General features: G+C 41.2%; 1 protein-coding gene and 1 pseudogene across 1 annotated transcript in view; one reads left to right on the plus strand and one right to left on the minus strand.

The window, feature by feature from the left end:
* Nucleotides 1–26,805, plus strand: part of B4GALNT2 (beta-1,4-N-acetyl-galactosaminyltransferase 2) — a 59,139-nt gene that overhangs the window by 10,630 nt on the left and 21,704 nt on the right. The window contains 3 exon segments of the mRNA XM_057536188.1: nt 16,652–16,852; nt 17,796–17,933; nt 26,393–26,499. Coding sequence (XP_057392171.1) covers nt 16,652–16,852; nt 17,796–17,933; nt 26,393–26,499 — 446 coding nt within the window.
* LOC130705919 (small ubiquitin-related modifier 2-like) lies at nt 24,724–25,009 on the minus strand (annotated as a pseudogene).

Below are 26,805 nucleotides of genomic sequence, written 5' to 3' on the forward strand. Positions count from 1 at the left end.
TATTACGTCTTGTAAATAATTATATTTTAATTACCCTTTTAGTTATATATCTTTCTTAGTCCATAAGCTAATTTTATTGCATTTATTAATACTTTCATGATAATATTAAATAATAGCAGTGGGCATTCTTATCTTGTTCCTGGATATAATGGAGTTTTGCATAATGCTGGCTTTGGCTTGAAAGGTAAATGTTTTTGCTATGTTAAGAAAGCATCCACCTATTCTTATTTTACCTGAGGAATTTTTCCTTAATTGTTTATAAATCTCAAAGTTTTATTTTTAAAATTGTCAAACTAAAGAAAGCTTGAAACAATGTTACTGAATACACTCATACACCCTGCACCTAGATCCACCTAGATTAATATTTTACCACATTTGCTTTATCTATCTCTCACCCCTTCTTTCAAATGGCTGAACCATTGAAAAGAAGTTTCAGACATCTTAACACTTCACCCTTAAATACTTGAGCATACTTCTAAGAATAACAGCATTCTCTTATATAATCACAATATAATGATCTCACCTAAAAAAAATGAACATTTCCCTAACATGATCTAACATTCAGCCCATGCACAAATATTCACAATTGTCCCCTAAATGGCTTTTTAAATTTATTTTATTGAAGTATAGTTGATTTACAATGATGTGTTAATTTCTACTGTATAGCAAAATGATTCAGTTATGCACATATGTACATTCTTTTTTGTATTCTTTCCCATTATGGTTTATCACAGGATATTGAGTGTAGTTCCCTGTGCTATACAGTAGGACCTTGTTGCTTATCCATTCTATATATAATAGTTTGAATCTTCTAATCCCAAACTCCCAATCCTTCCCTCCCCCCTTGGCAACCACAAGTCTGTTCTCTATGTCTGTGAGTGTTTTTTTCTTTTGGCTGCTCTGTGCGGCCTTGTGGGATCTCAGTTCCATGACTAGGGATTGAACTGAGGCCATGGCAGTGAAAGCACAGAATCCTAACCACTAGGCCACCAGGGAACTCCCCTGTGAGTCTGTTTCTGTTTTGTAGATAAGTTCATTTGTGTCATATTTTAGATTCTACATATAAGTGATTATCATATGATATTTTTCTCTGTCTGACTTACTTCACTTAGTGTGATAATCTCTAGGTCCAATCAACATGCTGCAAATGGCATGATTTCATTCTTTTTTATGGCCAAGTAGTATTCCATTGTGTGTGTGTGTGTGTGTGTGTGCGTGCACGCGCGTGTATGTGTGTGTGTTGTATACATATATACCACATCTTCTTTTATCCATTCATCTATCCATAGACATTTAGATTGCATCCATGTCTTGGCTATTGTAAATAGCGCTATTGTAAATAGTGCTGCAGTGAATATTGGGGTGCATGTATCTTCTCGAATTATAGTTTTCTCCAAATATTTGCCCAGGAGTGGGATTGCAGGATCATATGGCAACTCTATTTTTAGTTTGAGGAACCTCCATACTGTTTTCTGTAGCAGCTGCACCAATTTACATCTCAACCAACAGTGTAGGAGGGTTCCGTTTTCTTCACACCCTCTGCAGCATTTGTTATTTGTAGACTTTTTAATGATGGCCATTCTGACTAATGTGAGATGGTACCTCATTGTAGTTTTGATTTGCATTTCTCTAATAATTAGTGCTAAATGTCTTTCATAACTGTTTTTTGGAACAATGATCCAGTCAAAGTTCACACATTGCATTTTGTTGTTTGATCTTTTTAGTCTCCTTAAGCTATCAAAAGCTATCCCATCCTTCCACTTTTTTCTTTTTTCTCTTTTCATAGCATTGTCTTTTTGAAGAGTCCAGGCCAATTGCCTTACAGAACATTCCACATCCTGATGTGTCTGATAGTTGTTGATGGTGTTATTCAGTTTGCTTCTTTATCTGCTGTTATTTCCTATAAACTGGTAGTGAGGTCTCTGAGTCTTGACTACATTTTGATTCAACATTTTTGGCATTAATACTCCATAAGTGATTTGTGTGCTTCATATCACATCATATCAGGGGGACATTTTGTTAGGCTGTCTCACTATTAGTGATGCTCATTTGGATCACATGGTTAAGGTAGTGACTACCTGATCATTCCATTGTAAAGGTGAGTTTTTTTTCTCTTTGTAAATAGTAAGCAATGTGGACGTTGGCACCATTCAATATCCTGCTCCCCAACAGCCTTCCACCCGATGGTTTTAACATGCATTGATGGTCCTGGCCAGAATCATTTATTACATTGGTGGTAGCAAAGTGGTGATTTATTTCTCTCATTCTATCATTTCTCCTACATACATTAATTTTCATTTTTTTGAAAAGAGGGGCTTTTTTTCTTCAATGGGTAAAAGATTAAGATTTTAATTACAGAAAAATTGATAAAATATATTTGTATGCAAAAATATAAGCAAAGAAAAAGGGAAAAGTTCTGGAGATCCATTGTACAACAATGTGAACAATATACTTAACGTTACTGAGCTGTACACTTAGAAATGGTTAAGGTGGTAAACTTTATGTTTATTCCCACAATTAAACATTTTTTTAAAAAGAAAAAAGACAAGTGACAAATTGGGAAAGACAACCTTAGCTATTTACACCACAGACAAAAGGTGAATATCTCTATACATCAAGAGCTTCTAAAATTAGGGAAGAAAAAGCCTGTGGAAGAATGGGCTAGAGCAGGGCTTCTCCAATTGTGGGCCATAGACTCCTGAGGGTCCCAGTCACCCCTCAGGGAGTCTGCAAGGTGAAAACTATTGCATGATAATAGTAAGATGCTATTTGCTTTTTTCACTGTGCTGGCATTTGCACTGATGATGCAAAGGCAATGATGGGCAAAACTGCTGCTGGTACCTTAGCTTGAACTGGTGGGAGTTGTACTTTCCCACCACACTCAGGGAAAAAAGCCAGATTACTTCAGAATATCCTTGATGAAACAGTAAAATTGATTGATTTTTTTTTTTTTTAAATGTCAATTTTAAGTAGATCTTTTGATGAGAGGTACACGTAAAACATTCCGGCCAGAGACTGAAATGCAGTGATTGTTGTCTCAAGAAAAAGTGCTTGTGCAATTTGAGTAGCGAGCTGAAGTAGCTGCTTTTCTTTTTTTTTTAAACTTTTTTATTTTTGGCTGTGTTGGGTCTTCATTGCTGCAGACGGGCTTTCTTTAGTTGTGGCGAGCGGGAGGCTACTCTTCATGGTGGTGTGTGAGCTTCTCATTGCGGTGGCTTCTTTTGTTGCGGAGCACAGGCTCTAGGCGCGTGGGCTTCAGTAGTTGTGGCACGTGGGCTTCAGTAGGTGTGGCTCGTGGGCTCTAGACCGCAGGCTCAGTAGTTGTGACACACAGGCTTGGCTGCTCCACGGCATGTGGGATCTTCCTGGATCAGGGCTCCAACCCGTGTCCCCCGCACTGGCAGGTGGATTCTTAACCACTGCACCACCAGGGAAGACCCTGAAGTAGCTGCTTTTTAATGCAAATCTTTTTTTTTTCTTTTTTTGTTTTGTTTTTCTTTTTATAAATTTATTTATTTATTTATTTTTGGCTGCGTTGGGTCTTGTTGCTGCACGCGGGCTTTCTCTAGTTGCAGCGAGCGGGGACTACTCTTTGTTGCAGTGTGTGGGCTTCTTATTGCCGTGGCTTCTCTTGCCGTGGAGCACGGGCTGTAGAGCGCGGGCTTCAGTAATTGTGGCTTGCAGGCTCTAGAGCGCAGGCTCAGTAGATGTGGTGCACGGGCTTAGCTGCTCCGCGACATGTGGGATCTTCCCGGACCAGGGCTCGAACTCATGTGCCCCGCACTGGCAGGCGGATTCCTAACCACTGCGCCACCAGGGCAGCCCCTGAAGTAGCTGCTTTTTAAAGGAAATCTTTTTTGCTTGAAAGAATAAGAATGAATAAGAATAAGCTGGTTATTCAGACTTCTGTATTGGGTAGATGTCTTCTCAAAAACATGGACCAAGTGATCTGCCAGTTGCCAGTATTTGTTGCCAATCATAAAGTTCAAGCTTTCCAAAAAATTAGAACTTTGCAAAACTTATTTCCACCGCAATGAGTTTGACAGTCTTAATATTTAGAGACTTTTCTGATGAGATTGGTGTTGATATTAATGAATGTGAATTCTCGATATTGCATTAAAAATGCATCAGCAAGGCTTCCCTGGTGGCTCAGTGGTTAAGAATCTGCCTGCCAATGCAGGGAACACGGGTTCGAGCCCTGGTCCAGGAAGATCTCACATGCCACGGAGCAACTAAGCCTGTGCGCCACAACTACTGAGCTCACGTGCTGCAACTACTGAAGCCCTCACGCCTAGAGCCTGTGCTCTGCAACAAGAGAAGCCGTAACAATGAGAAGCCCGAGCACTACAAGGAAAAGTAGCCCCCGCTCGTCTCAACTAGAGAAAGCCAGTGCGCAGCAACAAAGACCCAACACAGTGAATAAATACATAATTAAATAAACAAATAAATAAATGCATCAGCATTTGGGGGATCAGCATAACTCAGTTAACCAATATTTTCCATATGACTAATGCATAGTGTAATAAAATCATGAGTAGGTAAAAGATCCATTCAAAGTCCAAGTCATACCAGTGGATTTTAATCTAACAGTGTACAAAAAATTCATTGATATGGTTTCAGATTCCACACTGCTGCTAACCTTTTAAGAAACTACCACTTCTTGATTTTTGGTGTGGTGTCAAAGATGAATATCCACAATTATCTGAAAATGCAATTAAAATGTTTCTCCCTTTTCCAGTTATACATCTGTGTGGGGCCGTATTTTCTTCATATACTTCAACCAAACAACATATCATAACAGATTGAATGCAGAAACAATATGATTCATTTTATCTATTAAGCTAAACATTAGATAGGCAAAAATGTAAAATGATGCCACTTTTCTCACTACTTTTTGTTTGGAAAAATGTAGTTTTTTTCCATAAAATATGTTATTTGTGTTAACATGTAATGGGTTTATTTTTTTACTTCTAAATTAATAAATACTTCTAAAAACTCCTCAAATTTAATTTCCAAAATGGTAAACATTGACAAATATAACCCACAAAAACAAAAGCTCTTTGGAGGTCCTCCATAATTTTTAAGATTATAAAGAGGTCCTGAGACCAAAAATACTCAGAACCAGTGATTTGGGCAATCATCAAATGGCTGCTAATACCCCCTGAAAGAGAGACAATGAGCTATTCTGTGCCTCGCCTCCCGGGTGGAGGGGCACACACCATCACCTATGAAGTAGTCTTCTCAGAAACCAAACCTGAATTTGATTGAGCCTCTTGATCTAACTACAAATTTATAGAAAATACAGGGGACAAAGGAACATGACCCAGGGGGCTGAAATCAGCACAGTCCAGATGTGGAAAATCCAAATCATGTAGGATAAACAACATGGTTCCTTCAACAAATAAGTTGCAAGAAAAAAATAAAGAGAGATATAGGGGAATCTGTATATTAAAAGGAACTGATGAGGCATATCAACCAGTGTATGGACCTTATTTGGATTCTGCTTTGATCCTTAAAAAAAAAAAAAAGACAAAAGGGAAATTTAAACTCTGTGGACATTTGATGGTATTAGAGAATGATTGTTAGATTTTTAGCTGATAATGGTATTGTGTGTCTGTGTAAGAACCCTTATCTGAAGCCTTAAGCAAAGAAGGAGAACTTCTATGAGTATTGCAGAATAAGAAATATTTTTTACAGGAATTAACACAATTGTGGGACAGGCTGGGGGAAAAAGTTCCAAAAAAAAAAAGAATTAGAGAAAAGTCACCAGCCACCTTGTCACAGGTGAATGAGCTGGAACTTGCCAGAATTCAGAAACAGGGCTTCCCTGGTGGTGCAGTGGTTTAGAATCCGCCTGCCAGTGCAGGGGACATGGGTTTGAGCCCTAGTCTGGGAAGATCCCACATGCCATGGAGAAACTTAAGCTCGTGCGCCACAACTACTGAGCCTGTGCTCTAGAGCCCGCGAGCCACAACTACTGAAGCCCGCACACCTAGAGCCCATGCTCCGCAACAAGAGAAGCCACCACAATGAGAAGCCTGCGCACCACAACAAAGAGTAGACCCCGTTCGCCGCAACTAGAGAAAGCCCGTGTGCAGCCACAAAGACCCAATGCAGCCAAAAATTTTAAAAATAAATATAAAGAAATAAATTTAAAAAAAGAAAAAAAAAAGAATTCAGAAGCATCTGTTTTTCTGGAGTACAGCCACAAAGAGAGTTGCTGGAGAAGTATATGAAAGCTTGTTCCTCATGGTTACCACTACTGTGAATTCTCAGAGAAAGTTCTGATAGTGAACCTGGGGTAGCTGGTCATCAGGGCCAGTAGTTGGGAAGGAGTGCTGGACCCAGAGTCGAGGGAAAGAGGATCAAGTGGATGGAACTTGCCAGTACCTGCAGTGCCTCTAAATCTCATGCAAATTTCTCTTGTGGCCATCACTAACCTGGCGTTACACAGGGAAGGGAATTCAAGGAAACGTGGTTCCAGCTCGGTTCATTTGAATACAAAACTACCACATTACCCTTCAGAGGTAGAATATTTACTGATGAGATGATATGAGGTCAAGATTTTCTTCAAAATGATTTGAGAAGTGAGGGAAATAGGTAAAGAAATAGATACATCCGTTTTGTACAGGAGTAGAAGTTGGGTAATGAGTACAGTAAAATTCATTTTATTTTTCTCTTTTTTTTTTTTGTATGTACTTGGATTTTTTTCTATAACTAAAAAGGTTTTTTTTTTTTTAAGTACCCCACTCACCCCTTGCATTTCTTCCCTTGGGTATCATTAGCTTCATGGGTTTTTATTTTATTCAATGTGTTATAGTTAATTATAGCCATTGTTCTTGTTGATGTATCAGTCGTCCCAAATATGGCTGGTAGAAAACCCTAAACTGGCTCCTTTTTCTTTGGACATAACTGTGGTCTTCTTAGATAGCTTCCTTCCTTTCTGACACTATAGGATATTCCAGACTCGCTTTGAATTTTCCTTGCCCCAAAGCCAGAATCAGCCATTTCTCCAAGGGGCTCTGATTTCCTTTAGAAGGGAATACTGTATGTAAACCAAGATCCAGATGTTAGGTGTGCTCATGATTATTACTGTGGTGTCATTTCTTCTAGGTCCTTTCTTTTTAAAACATTTTTATTATAGTTGATTTACAATGTTGTGTTAATTTCTGCTGTACAGCAAAGTGACTCAGTTGTACATATATATATTCTTTTTCATATTTTTTCATTATGGTTTATCACAGGATATTGAATATAGTTCCCTGTGCTATGCAGTAGGACCGTGTTGTTTATCCATTCTCTATATAATAGTTTGCATCTGCTAATCCCAAACTCCCAGTCCTTCACTCCCCCACTCCCACTTCTCCCTTGGCAACCACAAGTCTGTTCTCTATGTCTGTGAGTCTGTTTCAATTTTGTAGATACGTTCATTTGTGTCATATTTTAGATTCCACATATAAGTGATATCATATGGTATTCGTCTTTCTCTTTCTGACTTACTTTGCTCAGTAATCTCCAGGTCCATCCATGTTGCTGCAAATGGTATTATTATTTTATTTTTTATGTCTGAGTAATATTCCATTGTAAGTGTGCGTGTGTGTGTGTGTGTGTATATATATATATACATATACACACACACACCACATCTTCTTTATCCATTCATCTCACAATGGACATTTAGGCTGTTTCTGGGGGGTCTGGCTATTGTAAATAGTGCTGCTATGGACATAGGGGTGCATGTATCTTTTCGAATTATAGTTTTGTCTGGGTATATGCCCAGGAGTGGGATTGCTGGATCATATGGTAGCTCTGTTTTTAGTTTCTCCATAGTGGCTGCACCAATTTACATTCCCAGCAACAGTGTAGGAGAGTTCCCTTTCTCCACACCCTCTCCAACATTTATTATTTGTAGACTTTTTAATGATGGCCATTCTGACTGGTGTGAGGTGGTACCTCATTGTAGTTTTGATTTGCATTTCTCTAATAATTAACGATGATGAGCATCTTTTCATATGCCTCTTGGCCATCTGTATGCCTTCTCTGGAGAAATGTCTATTTAGGTCTTCTGCCCATTTTTGATTGAGTTGTTTGTTTTCTTGTTATTGAATTGTATGTTTGTATGTTTTGGAAATTAAGCCGTTGTCAGTCACATCATTTGCAAATATTTTCTCCCAGTCAGTAGGTTGTCTTTTTGTTTTGTTTATGGTTTCCTTTGTTGTGCAAACGCTTGTAAGTTTGATTAGGTTCCATTTGTTTATTTTTGCTTTTCTATTGCCTTGGGAGACTGTTTTAGGTCCTTTCTTAAATGAGGGATGTTTAACAAATTAAGAATGGATGTTGGATTTTATTAAATGCTTTTACAATCATCTGTCAAGGGCTTCCCTGGTGGCGCAGTGGTTAAGAATCTGCCTGCCGGTGCAGGGGACACAGGTTCTATCCCTGGTCCGGGAAGATTCCACATGCCTCGGAGCAACTAAGCCTGTGCGCCACAACTACTGAGCCTGTGCTCTAAAGCCCGCGAGCCACAACTACTGAAGCCTGCGTGCCTAGAGCCCGTGCTCTGCAACAAGAGAAGCCACCGCAGTGAGAAGCCCGCGTGCAGCAACGAAGACTTAACGCAACCAAAAATAAATAAATAAATTTATTTAAAAAAAATCATCTGTCAATATAATCATATTGGGTTTTCTCCTGACCTGAATTCTCTCTTGGTGAAATTTATTAATACATTGTGTGTTGGGAGGCAGAGACATCGAATAATATCCTTCTAACTGGGAAGGAACTTTGATACCGGAAAACGAAGCAGGCAACTCCATGAAGTGCAGTTATGAAGTTAATTGTGGGTAACTTACATATGGGCTGGATCTGGCGGAGGATCCAGAGGCATTTGATCCATAGGCATTCAAAGCTGCACTCTGTGCTGCAGAAAAGGGTACAGGGGGATTTTAAGGGCCAAAGCTAAAAATAGAATCTGACTACTAGGGAGAATCATGTCCATATTGATGGGAACCGGGTTTTTTTCCCCTCCCTTTGGGGCTTTCATGACCATCAACCATCTGCATCAGCAAAAGGCATCCTTCCAGGACTGAAAAGGCCAGGGGAAAAGTTGATAGGAAACTTACCTTGCTTGGGCACATTCCTTGTGAGTAGGCTAAAGCTCAGTGACATGGAAAAGGGAGCAGGTAACAGTTTAAGGAGAAAACAACTATAGAATACCAGAAAAGCCATTTACCTGTAGAATTTTTTTCTCCCCACTTTCGTTTTTACTCAGTGACATAATTCTTAGTTTTATTTCCTGACAGCGAAAGGAAAAAAATCCAACCCTCAAAAAGATCAAGACCGAGAGCCTCCCATCAAGCCTCTTAGATAGCCTCAACCACCAGAGGGCAGACAGCAGAAGCAAGAAAAACGACAATCCTGCAGCCTGTGGAACAAAAACCACAGTTACAGAAAGATAGACAAGATGAAAAGGCAGAGGGCTATATACCAGATGAAGCAACAAGAAAAAATCCCAGAAAAACAACTAAATGAAGTGGAGATAGGCCACCTTCCAGAAAAAGAATTCAGAATAATGATAGTGAAGATGATCCAGGACCTCGGAATAAGAATGGAGGCAAAGATCGAGAAGATGCAAGAAATGATTAAAAAAGACCTAGAAGAATTAAAGAACAAACAAACAGATGACCAATACAATAACTGAAATGAAAACTACACTAGAAGGAATCAATAGCAGAATAACTGAGGCAGAAGAACGGATAAGTGACCTAGAAGACAGAATGGTGGAATTCACTGCTGCGGAACAGAATAAAGAAAAAAGAATGAAAAGAAATGAAGACAGCCTAAGAGACCTCTGGGACAACATTAAACGCAACAACATTCGCATTATAGGGGTCCCAGAAGGAGAAGAGAGAGAGAAAGGACCCGTGAAAATATTTGAAGAGATTATAGTCGAAAACTTCCCTAACATGGGAAAGGAAATAGCCACCCAAGTCCAGGAAGTGCAGAGAGTCCCATACAGGATAAACCCAAGGAGAAACACGCCGAGACACATAGTAATCAAATTGACAAATATTAAAGACAAAGAAAAATTATTGAAAGCAGCAAGGGAAAAATGACAAATAACATACAAGGGAACTCCCATAAGGTTAAGAGCTGATTTCTCAGCAGAAACTCTACAAGCCAGAAGGGAGTGGCATGATATACTTAAAGTGATGAAAGGGAAGAACCTGCAACCAAGATTACTCAACCTGGCAAGGATCTCATTTAGATTCGATGGAGAAATCAAAAGCTTTACAGACAAGAAAAAGCTAAGAGAATTCAGCACCACCAAACCAGCTCTACAACAAATGCTAAAGGAACTTCTCTGAATGGGGAACACAAGAGAAGAAAAGGACCTACAAAAACAAACCCAAAACAATTAAGAAAATGGTCATAGGAACATACATATTGATAATTACCTTAAACGTGAATGGATTAAATGCTCCAACCAAAAGACACAGGCTTGCTGAATGGATACAAAAACAAGACCCATGTATATGCTGTCTACAAGAGACCCACTTTAGACCTAGGGACACATACAGACCGAAAGTGAGGGGGTGGAAAAGGATATTCCATGCGAATGGAAATCAAAAGAAAGCTGGAGTAGCAATACTCATATCAGATAAAATAGACTTTAAAATAAAGAATGTTCCAAGAGACAAGGAAGGACACTACATAATGATCAAGGGATCAATCCAAGAAGAAGATATAACAATTATAAATATATATGCACCCAACATAGGAGCACCTCAATACATAAGGCAACTGCTCACAGCTATAAAAGATGAAATCGACAGTAAGACAATAATAGTGGGGGACTTTAACACCTCACTTACACCAATGGACAGATCATCCAAAATGAAAATAAATAAGGATACAGAAGCTTTAAATGACACAACAGACCAGATAGATTTAATTGATATTTATAGGACATTCCATCCAAAAACAGCAGATTACACGTTCTTCTCAAGTGCGCATGGAACATTCTCCAGGATAGATCACATCTTGGGTCACAAATCAAGCCTCAGTAAATTTAAGAAAATTGAAATCATATCAAGCATCTTTTCTGACCACAACGCTATGAGATTAGAAAATGAATTACAGGGGAAAAAACGTGAAAAACACAAACACATGGAGGCTAAACAATATGTTAATAAATAACCAAGGGATCATTGAAGAAATCAAAGAGGAAATCAGAAAATACCTAGAGACAAATGACAATGAAAACACGACGACCCAAAACCTATGGTATGCAGCAAAAGCAGTTCTAAGAGGGAAGTTTATAGCTATACAAGCCTACCTAAAGAAACAAGAAAAATCTCAAGTAAACAATCTAACCGTACACCTAAAGAAACTAGAGAAAGAAGAACAAACAAAACCCAAAGTTAGCAGAAGGAAAGAAATCATAAAGATCAGAGCGGAAATAAATGAAATAGAAACAAAGAAAACAATAGCAAAGATCAATAAAACTAAAAGCTGGTTCTTTGAGAAGATAAACAAAATTGATAAGCCATTAGCCAGACTCATCAAGAAAAAGATGGAGAGGACTCAAATCAATAAAATCAGAAATGAAAAAGGAGAAGTTACAACAGACACAGCAGAAATACAAAGCATCCTAAGAGACTACTACAAGCAACTTTATGCCAATAAAATGGACAACCTGGAAGAAATGGACAAATTCTTAGAAAGGTATAACCTTTCAAGACTGAATCAGGAAGAAACAGAAAATATGAACAGACCAATCACAAGTAATGAAATTGAAACTGTGATTAAAAATCTTCCAACAAACAAAAGTCCAGGACCAGATGGCTTCACAGGTGAATTCTATCAAACATTTAGAGAAGAGCTAACATCTATCCTTCTCAAACTCTTCCAAAAAATTGCAGAGGAAGGAACACTCCCAAACTCATTCTATGAGGCCACCATCACCCTGATACCAAAACCAGACAAAGACACTACAAAAAAAGAAAATTACAGACCAATATCGCTGATGAATATAGATGCAAAAATCCTCAACAAAATACTAGCAAACAGAATCCAACAACACATTAAAAGGATCATACACCACAATCAAGTGGGATTTATCCCAGGGATGCAAGGATTCTTCAATATACACAAATCAATCAATGTGATACACCATATTAACAAATTGAAGAAGAAAAACCATATGATCATCTCAATAGATGCAGAAAAAGCTTTTGACAAAATTCAACACCCATTTATGATAAAAACTCTCCAGAAAGTAGGCAAAGAGGGAACCTACCTCAACATAATAAAGGCCATATATGACAAACCCACAGGAAACATCATTCTCAATGGTGAAAAACTGAAAGCATTTCCTCTAAGATCAGGAACGAGACAAGGATGTCCACTCTCACCACTATTATTCAACATAGTTCTGGAAGTCCTAGTCATGGCAATCAGAGAAGAAAAAGAAATAAAAGGAATCCAAATTGGAAAAGAAGAAGTAAAACTGTCACTGTTTGCAGATGACATGATACTATACATAGAGAATCCTAAAACTGCCACCAGAAAACTGCTAAAGCTTATTAATGAATTTGGTAAAGTTGCAGGATACAAAATTAATGCACAGAAATCTCTTGCATTCCTATACACTAATGATGAAAAATCTGAAAGAGAAATTAAGGAAACACTCCCATTTACCACTGCAACAAAAAGAATAAAATACCTAAGAATAAACCTACCTAGGGAGACAAAAGACCTGTATGCAGAAAACTATAAGACACTGATGAAAGAAATTAAAGATGATACCAACAGATGGAGAGATATACCATGTTCTTGGATTGGAAGAATCAACATTGTGAAAATGACTATACTACCCAAAGCAACTACAGATTCAATGCAATCCCTATCAAATTACCAATGGCATTTTTTACAGAGCTAGAACAAATCATCTTAAAATTTGTATGTAGACACAAAAGACCCTGAATAGCCAAAGCAGTCTTGAGGGAAAAAAACGGAGCTGGAGGAATCAGACTCCCTGACTTCAGACTATACTGCAAAGCTACAGTAATCAAGACAATATGGTACTGGCACAAAAACAGAAACATAGATCAATGGAACAAGATAGAAAGCCCAGAGATAAACCCATGCACCTATGGTCAACTAATCTATGACAAAGGAGGCAAAGATATACAATGGAGAAAAGAAAGTCTCTTCAATAAGTGGTGCTGGCAAAACTGGACAGCTATATGTAAAAGAATGAAATTAGAATACTCCCTAACACCATACACAAAAATAAACTCAAAATGGATTAGAGACCTAAATGTAAGACTGGACACTATAAACCTCTTAGAGGAAAACATAAGAAGAACACTTTTTGACATAAATCACAGGAAGATCTTTTTTGATCCACCTCCTAGAGTAATGGAAATAAAAACAAAAATAAACAAATCGTCCTAATGAAACTTCAAAGCTTTTGCACAGCAAAGGAAACCATAAACAAGACAAAAAGACTACCCTCAGAATGGGAGAAGATATTTGCAAACGAATCAACAGACAAAGGATTAATCTCCAAAATATATAAACAGCTCATTCAGCTCAATATTATAGAAACAAACACCCCCATCCAAAAATGGGCAGAAGACCTAAATAGACATTTCTCCAAAGAAGACATACAGATCGCCACGAAGCACATGAAAAGATGCTCAACATCACTAATTATTAGAGAAATGCAAATCAAAACTACCATGAGGTATCACCTCACACCAGTTAGAATGGGCATCATCAGAAAATCTACAAGCAACAAATGCTGGAGAGGGTGTGGAGAAAAGGGAACCCTCTTGCACTGTTGGTGGGAATGTAAATTGATACAGCCACTATGGAGAACAATATGGAGGTTCCTTAAAAAACTAAAAATAGAATTACCATATGACCCAGCAATCCCACTACTGGGCATATACCCAGAGAAAACCGTTATTCAGAAAGACACATGCACCCGAATGTTCATTGCAACACTGTTTACAATAGCCAGGTCATGGAAGCAACCTAAATGCCCATCAACAGACGAATGGATAAAGAAGAGGTGGTACATATATACAATGGAATATTACTCAGCCATAAAAAGGAACGAAATTGAGTCATTTGTAGAGACGTGGATGGATCTAGAGACTGTCATACAGAGTGAAGTAAGTCAGAAAGAGAAAAACAAATATCGTATATTAACGCATGTATGTGGAACCTAGAAAAATGGTACAGATGAGCCGGTTTGCAGGGCAGAAGTTGAGACACAGATGTAGAGAACAGACATATGGACACCAAGGGGGGAAAACTGCGGTGGGGTGGGGATGGTGGTGTGGTGAATTGGGCGATTGGGATTGACATGTATACATTGATGTGTATAAAATTGATGACTAATAAGAACCTGCAGTATAAAAAAACAAAGAAACAAAACAACTAATACTAAACTTTCATTGGGTTATTTGTATGGAAATATGTTAATATAAATGTTTCAGACATTAAAAAAAAAAAATCAAGGAACCAAAAAAAAAAAAAAGGTCAAGACCATGTCCCTCTGTTGTCGGTGATTTGTTTCTTTTTGTTAGGTTGAGAATTGTGTAATGAATTTGATGACCCTGTCATTCTTTAAAAAAAGAAAAGAAAAGAAAGGGGAGCGAGTAGGACTGTGGGCCTAAGATAAGCCGACAAAAGGGAGTCAGAGTGGTTCAGCCACACTATAGCACTGAGTCATCCTTGCTCTCCTAGAGAAAACTCCATTTGTTAGTGGTGAATCTTTCATTTAGGATACTACTGTACTCTATTTGCTAATATTTGTTTAGCATATTTACATCATTATTCATCCGTACTTACATTTGCATCGCTGTAAAACTGTTGTGTTTTTTTTTTTAATATTTATTTAATTTATTTATTTGGATGTGCCGGGTCTTAGTTGTGGCTTGCCGGCTCCTTAGTTGCGGCACATGTGCTCCTTAGTTGTGGCTTGCCGGCTCCTTAGTTGTGGCATGCAAATTCTTGGTTGCGGCATGCATGTGGGATCTAGTTCCCTGACCAGGGATTGAACCCGGGCCCCCTGCATTGGGAGCGTGAGTCCTAACCACTGCACCAACAGGATAGTCCCTAAAACTGGTTTTTATAAATCGGCATTGAGTTGTTTACTTATGAAACATGGATTTGGGACTTTGTTGAGTACATAGGCCTTTGACAACTTCCTCAATTTCTTTCACTTTTACAGATCTGTTTAGGTTATTTGTGGTTTTCTAGAAAGTCATCTCTTTCATCTAGCTATTCAAGATCTAGGCTTCTTGTGTCGCTCATCTTCTATCTTCTCTCCCTTCTCTCCTCCCCTCTATTCTCAGTTCAGGGGACCAGGTTTAGCTGATCAGTATCTCTGCTTCCCGATTCCTGGGAAGAAGTTCTGGCTGATCAGCCCAGCTCAGAGGTGTCCACCCTTGGTCCAATCAGCCATGGCCAGGGGAGCATTGTGTGGTACAACTAGGCTCATAGGTGTCACCTCTGTGGGTCAGGAGAAGAGTCTTAGAGCAGGGAGGTTATAAAGTAGGCAGATATCTCAAAAATTTTCTCCTCAGTGCTTAGATTTAGCAATTATTTCATTTCAGGTTTTTTTTCTAATTTGCCACTTTCCATTTGCATTGTTATTAAGTTATTGTTTCTGCTTTTCTTAGATTCATTTTGTTATCCATTTTCAAACTTCTTATTTGATTGTTTAATTTATTAATTTTATGTCTTGCGATCAGAAATTTGTATTTAAAGCTTCAAATTTTCCACTCAGTATAGTTTTAGTGTGTTCCACAGTTTTGTATGTAGTACCTTCATTAGCTTTATATTTCTGTTCTGATGTTGTCCTTGATTCAAACACTTGCTTTGGAAAGCTTTAAAAATTTTTTTCCACATTGTTGGGAGAGGGGACTTATTATTATAGGTTTCATTTTGATTGTACTTGTGAGAGTGTGGAGTGTTTAATCTGAACGATTTCTACTTTATTATGATTTTCTTTGTGTTCAAATAAGTGGCCCATTTTTGTAAATGTTCTAAAAGCTCTTTAACAGAATATGAGTTCTATAATTTAGCTGCTCTATTGCTTTATATATTTTTGAGACTTGATTCGTTAAGGACTGAGATTTTAGAGTGTTAGATGTGAGAATGTTAGAATCTATGACTATCTTTGTATTTGTAATCCTCCTTCCATATCCTGCCATTCTTTGCTTTGTGTGCTTTAATGCTATTATTTAATGGCTAAAGTTCATGACCTCTACATCTGTTTTGTGGATCATGCATGTGATCATGATAAGTGATCCTTTTGGTCCCACTTAATAATCTTTTTGCCTCGAATTCAACTGTGCTGACATTAATATTTCAAACCTTACTCTTTATTTCCCCTTGGGCTCTTTTTGCCTATTCTTTTATTTGTGATTTTTATTGAGTCTCTCTGTTGCAAATTGATTCTTTACTCTTCTATTTAACAGAAATCAATCTTGCTAAGTAGTGTAAGTTACAGGTTTAACTGACATTTTTCCTCCAGTTACTGTTCCCGTCTATATTACACAATCAAGTCTTTTTTGTTTACATAATCAAGAAAAATGACTTTAACGACCTTTGCTCTTTTGTGTCCCAACAGCTCTAGACATCTGTGGATCCTCAAGATATCGGTCTTACTCTTGGCCCTGGGCATTGTGTTATTTATGTTCAGAAGTGTGTACCTTTATACAGCATCCAGTGACCACAAACCACAGCTCCCTCACCCTACTCTGGCTGCCGGGATGCTGAAGCTTCTGCCTGAGGAACATGTCAGGAGCCTCTTTACCTATGATGGAATCTGGTGAGATAGCAAGTTACTCCACCTTGGTCTGACCTCTCCTTCCTGTGGCTCAGAGTGTCCTGTTGTGCCCACTTTACAGCCAGTTGCCTACCATCCTGCACCTGTATTGATTGCAGACGTGATTCCAAACCACGGAACCAGGAAAGGGCTTGGTCTGCAGGGCACGGACTCTGTTCCCAGCGAAGTCCCTTACGATTTTGGAGGGCCTGTTTAACCCAAACTACAGGAAAGATGTTGCCTTTCTGTCCCTCTGGCCTCCTCTTCTGGTCGGGGGTGCTAAGATGCCACTGACATTCCTGCGACTCTCAAGTTTAAAGAAGCTTGAGGAATTCCCTGGCGGTCCAGTGGTTAGGACTCTGAGCTTTCACTGCCGGGCCTGGGTTCGATCCCTGGTCGGGGAACTAAGATCACACAAGCTGCGCAGTGTGGCAGAAGTTTGGTGCAGGAGATGACTCAAGAGAGGGGGCCTTTTTTTTTTTTTGGATTATAAAATTTATTTTTATTATTTTATTGGAGTCTAGTTGATTTACAATGTTGTGTTAGTTTCAGGTGTACAGCAAAGTGATTCAGTTATATACAGAATATTGTGTAGAGTTCCCTGTGCTATACAATAGGTCTTTGTTGGTTATCTATTTTATCTATAGTAGTGTGTCTATGTTAATCCCAAGCTCCTAATTTATCCCTTCCCCCCATGTTTGTTTCCCCTTTGGTAACCATAAGCTGGTTTTGAGAGGGGGGGCCTTCTTGCCCTTTCCCCTTCCTTCCCCTCCCTGTGTCTTTGGGAACAGCCACTGCTGGCATTCTAGAGTCTCAACTCAACCCGGACGGTGGCTATGGGAAAGGAGAGCCTGAGGGGAACCACACGCTGTGTTAGGCTTCAGGCCCCGCCTTACGCACCAGCCCACCCACCCAATCGGTGATCTTAGTCCTCATCTTGTTTTAGGCTCTTCCCGAAAAACCAGTGCAAATGTGAAGCCTCGGAACATCAGGGAAGCTATAACTTTGAGGATGCCTATGGCCAGAGAGACCTCCCTGCGGTGAAAGTGAGGAGACAGGCTGAATTTGAACACTTTCAGAGGAGGTAATGCAGACTCTGAGGGCTCTTGGGCCCTGAGGTGCAACAGAAGCTCTCCCTACTGTCTCCTGAGGGTGTGGGTCCAGGGAGAGAAGGAAGGCACTCTCGCTCTTGCAGGGTCCCTGGAAGGAACTATTAGGAATAAACCAAGTAAAGAGAACTGAGGAACTAGTCCTTCAATAAAGATTTATAAAACTTGGGAATTCCCTGGCGGTCTAGCATTAGTACTTGGCGCTCTCATTGCCAGGGGCCTGGGTTTGATCCCTGGCTGGGGAACTAAGAGCCTGCAAGCCATGCTGCACGGCAAAAACAAAACAAAACAAAACAAAAAACCCACCACACTTGACGTGTCTCAAGCATTGCATAATAAAGAAAGAGCAAAGGAATGAAGAGACTTTGAAACGTCAGTGCGGTGTTGGTGGCACAGTCACTACACACCCAGGCCATCAGAGCACGTACCTTTAGAGTCTCACCATGTTGCATTATCTTATTCATTTATATGTTAAGAATGTACTGTCCCTCTGCTATGTGCAAAGTCCGGAGTTTTAAACCTTCAGGGTGTATTGGCCAGGATTGTCAGTTGAAAAGAGCAGAGATGGATTGTGTCTGGCTCATATCAAGAGAGAATTTGTAGGAAGGATGTTGGCACTTACCCCAAATCCACAGGTGGTAGGATGACCAGGCTGGGAAATCAAGAACCAGGGGAGCACGAAATGGCTGAGCAGGTCTTTTCCCTTTTTTTTCCCTCCCAGCAATCATTTATGAGTTTCAGTGGAAAGTGTGCTGTAATAAATAATAGCATGGTGATTAAGGACTTGAACTCTTGAACTCGGAACAGGCTGGATGGCAAGTTACTTAGCCTCATGGTACTTCAGTATCTTCGTATGAAAAACTGTAACAGAGATACCTCCTTCATAGGTTTATTGTAAGGAATATTGTGTTAACATACAGAAGGCTAGTAACTCATAAAGGGCCTGACATATAGAAGCACTGCAAAAATATTACCTACAGTCATTGTTGTGGTTTATTATTACCATTATCATTCTTATAGTTCTTCACAGGCAATACATAATACATTAAGAGGGACTTCCCTGGTGGTCCAGTGGTTAAGACTCCGCGCTTCCACTGCTGGGGGTGCAAGTTCGATCCCTGATTGGGGAACTAAGATCCGCATGCTGCGCAGTGCGGCCAAAAAAAAAAAAAAAAAGAAATACATAAATCACCTAAATAGTAGATTGTTATAAGTGCTATGTGGAGATTTAAATTAAAGTATTGTGGTTGATGGCGTAAAATTTAATGGGACAATGAAAAAAGGTGACCTTGAACTCTGATTTGTGTATCAAGCAGGAGTCTCCCACAATCCCCCATCCCAGAAAAGCATCCCAGAAGGAAGAGTTAACACAGGGCCCAAAGCCAGAGTGGGCCTTTCCTGATGGCTGCATGACACGAAAGCAGGCCATAGCCGTTGCCGCCTAGTGCATCAGCTGGAGGCTGGCGGTATGAGTCCAGAGGGGCCAGTGATGACGGCCGTGGTAAGCCAGCAGGAGGAATGTGCATTTTGCTTTCTGGGTGACGCAAAGAATTGAACAGTTTTAAAAATTGGCAAGTTATTCTATGAGATACTTTCATATATAAAATATCACTCTGGCTTTTCTACGGAGGATAACCCGGAGGGAAGGCAAAGGGAAGGCGGGGAGACCTGTTGAGTAGCTGGGGGGAAGGTAAACCTTCCTTCTGCTGCCGCGACAGATGTTGTCTGTGCCTCTTTGATGAACGGTCCCTAGGCCACTGCCTTACTGCTCAGTTGACTGAGCCTAAGTCTTGAATTAAGGAAGGGAAAGGGACAGTCAGGCCCCTCCAGGTTTGATTGTGGGAATCAGTCACTACCCCAGACTCCACACAAATGCAAGACTCCCCAGAAGAGGGAACAGCAGCAGGAGGGAGTGTTGGAGATCAGGAAGCCAGTGCAGTGTGCAGGTGATCCTGGCGGGGGTGTGAGCCCTGGCCCCACGTGGCTGTGCAAGGAGCGTGGGGCTCAGCGGCTAACAGCGCTGCCAAGGAACAGACTCGCTGCATCCTCCACGTCTCAGCTGGGCGACCCTGGGCAAGCAGCTTAACCTCCTCTGTGCTGTGGGGATGATAATAGTCCCTCGGGTTGGCGTTTAGTAAGTTGATCCATGGAAGGCCTTTATAGCCTCAGTGAAGTTATAGGATAGTAGAGGAGGTAAGAAAAATATATGGATAGACAGGTGATATGATAAGCTCTTACACCAAGCAGAACCTGTGCCCTGGCCCTGTGCCCCTGTAACACCATCTGCCTGCTTCCTGCCAGGATGGTTCCCACCGTTTGCCTCCTGGTCTCCCTTTGCCACTGTCTGTGAGGTCCCTGTGCTCGGGGACTTGAGGTGCTTGGCACAGAGTAGGGCTAACAGGCATCTGTAGAATAAGTGGATGGTGGGAGGGGAAACACGGGGGCGTGTTTATGTTGGAAGATGGCTCTGTCTGTGTCCTGGGTGGCACAGGGCTGCAGAGGGAGAGAAGTCACGGCCGTCCCCAGCAGGGAGTGCCTCAGGTGTGCACCTGGCAGGAGGTGCGTGGTGGGGGAAGGGAGAGCAGGGAGGGAGCTTTGAAGAGATTGGAGCAGGTGGGCTGGGAGGCAGGGAGGGATAAGAAGAGGTACTAGCTGGGAGTGGGGACTAGTCTGGAGGGAGCTGGGCAGAAGGAATTACAAGAAGGAACAGATTCCAAACTGGGAAGGCCAAGGACTGGCCATGTTCTCACTTGCCCCCTCCTTCACCTGTTGGAAATGCCCAGCTCTCTTGGGATTATACCTGGCAATCCGGGTAGGAACAAAAACAGAGTCCAGTAATGATAACTGACATGAACTGGGTCTCAGGCCATTAAGGAAGTAGCTGGGCGGGCAGACTCGTAGCGCTGAGCAAGGCGCTGAGTTAGGTACAAAGATCAATCTGATCGAGAGAACATCTCTCAGTGAGCTTACAGTATAATAGAGGGATACAGCGTGTGCCCTCCCCCCGGGGTCAAGTGGCCACTCTCCCCGTCACAGCCTCCCTTGCGCCACCATCATCACAGAGCACATGGGCAGTCTGTGGCCCAGGGAGTGTTTTCAGCAAATTGCGTGGAACTCAAGAGTTCAATCCCAAGCTCAATGTTATAATAGCAGTCAGAGGGAAGGATGTGGTAGGTTTTAAGAGGGAGAGCAGCATCTAGCTCCGAGAATTGAAAAAGGGACATTCAAGAAAAAGGTGACATTCAGAGCTGGCCTGACCTCTGTTACTGAACAGACGACTTTGTTTGTTTGTTTTTTTTTTAAAGAGGAACTTAATTAATTAATTAATTAATTTATTTGTGGCTGTGTTGGGTCTTCGTTTCTGCGCGAGGGCTTTCTCTAGTTGCGGCAAGCAGGGGCCACTCTTCATCGCGGTGCTTGGGCCTCTCACTATCGCGGCCTCTCTTGTTGCGGAGCACAGGCTCCAGACGTGCAGGCTCAGTAGTTGTGGCTCACGGGCTTAGTTGCTCCGCGGCATGTGGGATCTTCCCAGACCAGGGCTCGAACCTGTGTCCCCTGCATTGGCAGGCAGATTCTCAACCACTGCGCCACCAGGGAAGCCCCGTGAACAGACGACTTTGTATTCTAGCTTTTGGAGTCTGGCTCTGGGTTCTCACCTTTCTAGGAAAGGGACTTTATTGATCTCTTTGTCCTCAGTTTAGCACGGGGCCAGGCAAGTCAAGAAATGAATGAATAAGAGGCATGGGGTGATGTGTGACTCTGGACAGAGCTCTGGGTGTGATTCACTTCCTGAGGGAAGAGAAGCAGTTTGGAGGATGAAGCTTCAGGCATTAAAAAGGAATGAAGTAGATCCCGCTGCACCTTTAGAAGGTGAAGTAGATCTGCACCTTTCTGCATCAAGGTGCAGAAAGTTTGTACAGTGTATTAGTTTGTGTTTTTAGAAGAGGGGTGGACATTTGTGTGGTTGCGTGCATGTGTGGAGGTGCATTTATGTATGTTGGGGGGAGAAGTATGAAGTAAATGTTTAACAATGGGCTTTTGATAGTGGCTTGTAGTGTTTGCCAATTTCTGTGGTTTAATAATCACACTGTGGCTGATATCAAGCTACAGACAAGATATCACTGAATTCCAGTTATAAAATATCTCCACCATACAGATACAATAGATGAAAATAACCTCAAGAGCAGAATAATAGGAAAATGTAGTAAAATAATTCGGAAGTGGAGAGTTTTGAGTATTTATTACCTGTGTTCCCATTGTATTTAATTTTAAATGTATATAATTTAATTTTTATTACTGGCTGTGTTTAAAAGCTGGCTTTCAAAGTTCCTGAAAATTCAACAATTGACTCTCCTGTGTCAGTACAACCAGCTCTCACACACCACTATTATACATGAATATCAATGGCTATGTGTCCCTTGGTGGCAGGCAAGTGAGTAAGCAAGATTTTGCCTTACAAGCCCCTTTCACACAAAGTGTCCAAGCTTTCCAGGGGACAGTGGGCTGGGCCAAGTCATTGAGGCACCTGCTTTCAATGGCTGATACGCTGGCTACCAATTTAGGGGTATCCACGAGGCCCGGCTCTGGGAAATTTTTCTGCTAGTCAGTCCCCCATGCTCAGGAAGGAAGATCCTGCTTGGGGCTAATGGTGTCTTTCTCCTCACCTCAATCCTTCAAGGGCTCAAGATCTTCACATTTTCCCCTGCAGTCTGAGGGACGTGCCCCCCGCCCCCAGGTGTAATTACACTCTGGATAAACTACACTCAGATGCACAAACTCCATCTGCCGGCTCACTCTGTTCTTTTGCACACCGCTGACAGTCCAGTGGTTTCTTGCTGGTATGGGGCAGGTCTGGAACTTGTGGGATGGGTAGGACTCAGACCTGGGTTTTTATCTGGCAATACAGGTTTAAGCCAAGCTATCAGAGCTTGGGTACCGCATCCCAGTAGATATCAGCTGAGCGGGACCGGACAGCTCTCAGGCCAGGAGGCTGGACACCGACACTCTCGGAGCCTAACGATATCCCTGCCCAGATCCTCCTAGCGCTGTTCTTAGCAAAACACATCAGTCAACAAGGATTGTTTCCACATTCTCTGTTTCACACACTCTCTTCCTCTGAGTTTCATTTGGCATCTTCAGGCTAGAAACCTGCCTGTCTCAGCTCAGCAAGTACAAACTTGATTGGCCTAGATCAGTGGCTCCCAAAAGTTTTTCTGTCCCAGCACACCTGAGGGAATAGGGCACTCTACAACTTCTTGGTAACAGCAAGTAGAGATTCTTCTGGGGGTGATGGGGGGCCTGGGTAGTAAAAGGGATGTTATTCCATACTAATTTTTATACTGTTAAACACACAGATGAACACCCATAATCACACACATATTTATGTGTTTATATATATATCCATATAAACGTATACTACTGGTGTTTTGTGTGTATATATATATTTTTATATATAAATTTATTTAGTTAGTTTTTGGCTGCGTTGGGTCTTTGTTGCTGCGCGCGGGCTTTCTCTGTTTGCGGCGAGCGGGGGCTACTCTTCGCTGCAGTGCGCGGGCGTCTCACTGCAGTGGCTTTTCTTGTAACAGAGCACGGGCTCTAGGCTCACGAGCTTCAGTAGTTGCAGCACGCAGGCTCAGTAGTTGTGGCATGCGGGCTCTAGAGCGCAGGCTCAGTAGTTGTGGTGCATGGGATTAGTTGCTCTGTGGCATGTGGGATCTTCCCGGACCAAGGCTCGAACCCGTGTCCCCTGCATTGGCAGGCGGATTCTTAACCCCTGTGCCACCAGGGAATTACCTTGTGTATGTATTTTTAATGTAATTGGTACCATAAGAACAAATGGCTCTGAAATTTGCTTTCATTCAATGGTTGTTTTCGTTTTATTTTTTTAATATTTATTTATTTATTTATTGGGTTGCACTGGGTCTTAGTTGCGGCAGGCAGTCTCCTTAGTTGTAGCATGTGAACTCTTAGTTGTGGCATGCATGTGGGATCTAGTTCCCTGACCAGGGATCAAACCCAGGCCCCCCGCATTGGGAGCGCGGAGTCTTAACCATGGCGCCACCAGGGAAGTCCCTTTTTTTTTCCATTTTAAACAAGAAGTTTATTTAAACAACAAGATGTTTGACTTGAAGAGAAAAACTATCCAGGATGCATTTCTTTTCGAAGAATTTATACCTCCTTAAATACCAATTGCTTTACCTGTAACAGTTACGTGCAAGAGGGTTATAAAATTGTCCTTGGTTTTACAAAGATAAATGAAAAACATTAAAATTCTCCAATAGAACAAGGTATGCAAGGATTTTTTTATCTTGTTATTCTTGTGTTAAACAGTGAGAGCAAAATAACTTACTGAACATGAAGACAAGAGCTGAGTGAGCCTGTTGCTAATGGAGAAGGGGGTATTTTCTCATAACCAGAATTCCCCCATCCCATCTCCATTTGATGCCAATCAAAACATACCACTGGCTATTTAGTTTAAAAAAAATGCAACAAGTGGGAATTCCCTGGCAGTCCAGTGGTTAAGACCCCAAGTTTCCACTGCCGTGGCCCGGGTTCCATCTCTGGTAGGAGCATTGTGCGGCCAGAAAGCAAGCAAGCAATATGTTTGTGCACATACACTTGTCACACACACCAGGAATGGGGAAGCGGAAAATGAAAGAACAGAGAAAACGATACTGTAGTGGTCAGGATGTGGTGGAACCAAATTGTGGTCTTCTGAGAATGTCTCCTTGGTCTGGAGGAACAAAGTAGCAGGTTCCCTTTTTAGTGGACACCTCCTGTCTGCTGCTGGGACACATCAGTGGTATCTCCAGCCTCCATTTCCAACTGTGTGGGTGTGTCTTTCTCATTGATTGGCTGCCCATCAAATCGGAATCGGATCTGCCTCATGGACACACCCTGCTGGTCACATAGGCTTCCGTCCACTTGCTAAGTGGTGTGTGCCTCTTCATCTTAAACTGCGCGGCGGAACCATCCTACCCCGCCTCCTTCAAATCACGTGATAACCATTCTCAGTCTTGACTCCTTCCTTGGGCTTTTTGTCCGTCATCCGAGCGCCGGAGTCTCCTCAGCTGCCATTTCACAAAAGAGGTACCAGGTCTGCACCAAATGAGCACACAGCAACACCAGGAGCCTCAATGATATATTTTTAAGAGCGGTCTATACATCTAGCTCATTCCTTTTAATTGCTATACAGCTATGAATATGAATGCAATGAATTTTATTAAGCCATTCCCCTATTGAAAGATATTCAGATTTTTGCAAAATTTTCATTATTACATTTACATAATTTATAATAATATTACATTATACTTACATTCTTTCCTTTGTTTATTAAGATGTGTATAAGGATGTTCACTTCAGGCGATGCTGAAACAAACCTCCTTATGCATGTCCTACTGTTGACAACCACAAGTTTCTCCCCTTACCTAGCATCTGAATTGCTCAGTCATAGGATATGCTTATTTCTGCTTTTAATAAATATTGCCTTCAAGAGGACCAACATTAATTCACACTTTCATGAAGAGTCGGTAAGTGTAGTACCTTATTTACATATTCTCTACCTAATCAACACTCGCTATCATAAAATTTTAAAACTTCAAGGAAAAGGTATCATTGTTTTTTTCATTGCTTTTAAAGTTGTGTTTCCCTGATTAATATTGCAGTTGAGCGTGTTTCATATATTTATTAGCCATTTGTATTTCCTCTGCTGTGAATTGCCTATTTCTGTACCTTTCCATTTTAAAATTTTGTCTTTTTCATGTTCCCGTAAATACTTCAGTAGTCTAATCTTTCTTCCAGGTAATCTAAATGATTTCCATGGTTAAGCGGATCCCTGAAGCCTACCTATCAACTGTATTACCTTAGTCCCTCAAACAGTCAGTATCACTGGATTGTGTTATGTCTTTGACTGAAGGTTGTTACAACAACAAAGCCATCTGGAAATGGTCACTGTGTTTGCTCTAAAAATATTGAGACAACATCCACTCCTAGGTAAAGTTTTATATATTATATTTGTTCAGTGACAAGAAAAGTTTTACCACCGTTCAGGAGTTGGTCTGCTTTGTCCTTTGTCCAGCGTATTGTCAATTACTTTGTACCTTGGCTACCAGGAAGTTCAGATGTGTATTTGGTGTTTAGCAACTGCTGCTGGGTTGGCCGATATGGTCTGATTATTTTGTTTCTTCTTTTTTGCTGGCTGTGATTTTGATTTTGAATGTGCTTTGTTGTAATCTGCTTCAATTCCTTTGTGGAATTAGAGGCTGGAGGGAGGGGCAGGAATAAAGGAGGAGAGAAAATGGAGGGCAGATCGGGCCAACCTACTTTCAATTTCTCACCATTGGCAGCACAAAGCTCTGGGTACAAACATCACTTTAAGAACTAACTAGGGACAGGCGTCAAAGCAGCTACCAATGGTTTTGTTTCTCTGCAGAGAAGGGCTGCCTCGCCCACCGCCCCTGCTGGCTCAGCCCAACCTGCCCTTTGGGTACCCTGTCCACGGGGTCGAAGTGATGCCCCTGCACACGGTTCCCATCCCAGGTAGGTACATCTCCGTTCAGAAAAGACCCGAGCAACTTTCTTATTCCTTCTTAAGCAAAAGGAGGAAGCAGAAGGGAACAGTCATTCATTGGGTACCTGCTGTGTACCCAGCACAATGAAGCGTGACATGGTTTCATTTAATGAAATGAAACCATTTCATTAGCTTCACTCTTTCCACCACTGGGAATCGCCCTCAGTAGCTGTAACCTCCCTGGGTATCTGAGATAACATAGAAGAGGACAGAAATCTATGTGCATCGAGGAATCTTGGGACATAATTGGCTTTTTGGTGGCCTCCAGCATCATG

The sequence above is a fragment of the Balaenoptera acutorostrata genome, chromosome 20 (genome assembly GCF_949987535.1).
Source record: "Balaenoptera acutorostrata chromosome 20, mBalAcu1.1, whole genome shotgun sequence".
NCBI lineage: Eukaryota > Metazoa > Chordata > Mammalia > Artiodactyla > Balaenopteridae > Balaenoptera > Balaenoptera acutorostrata.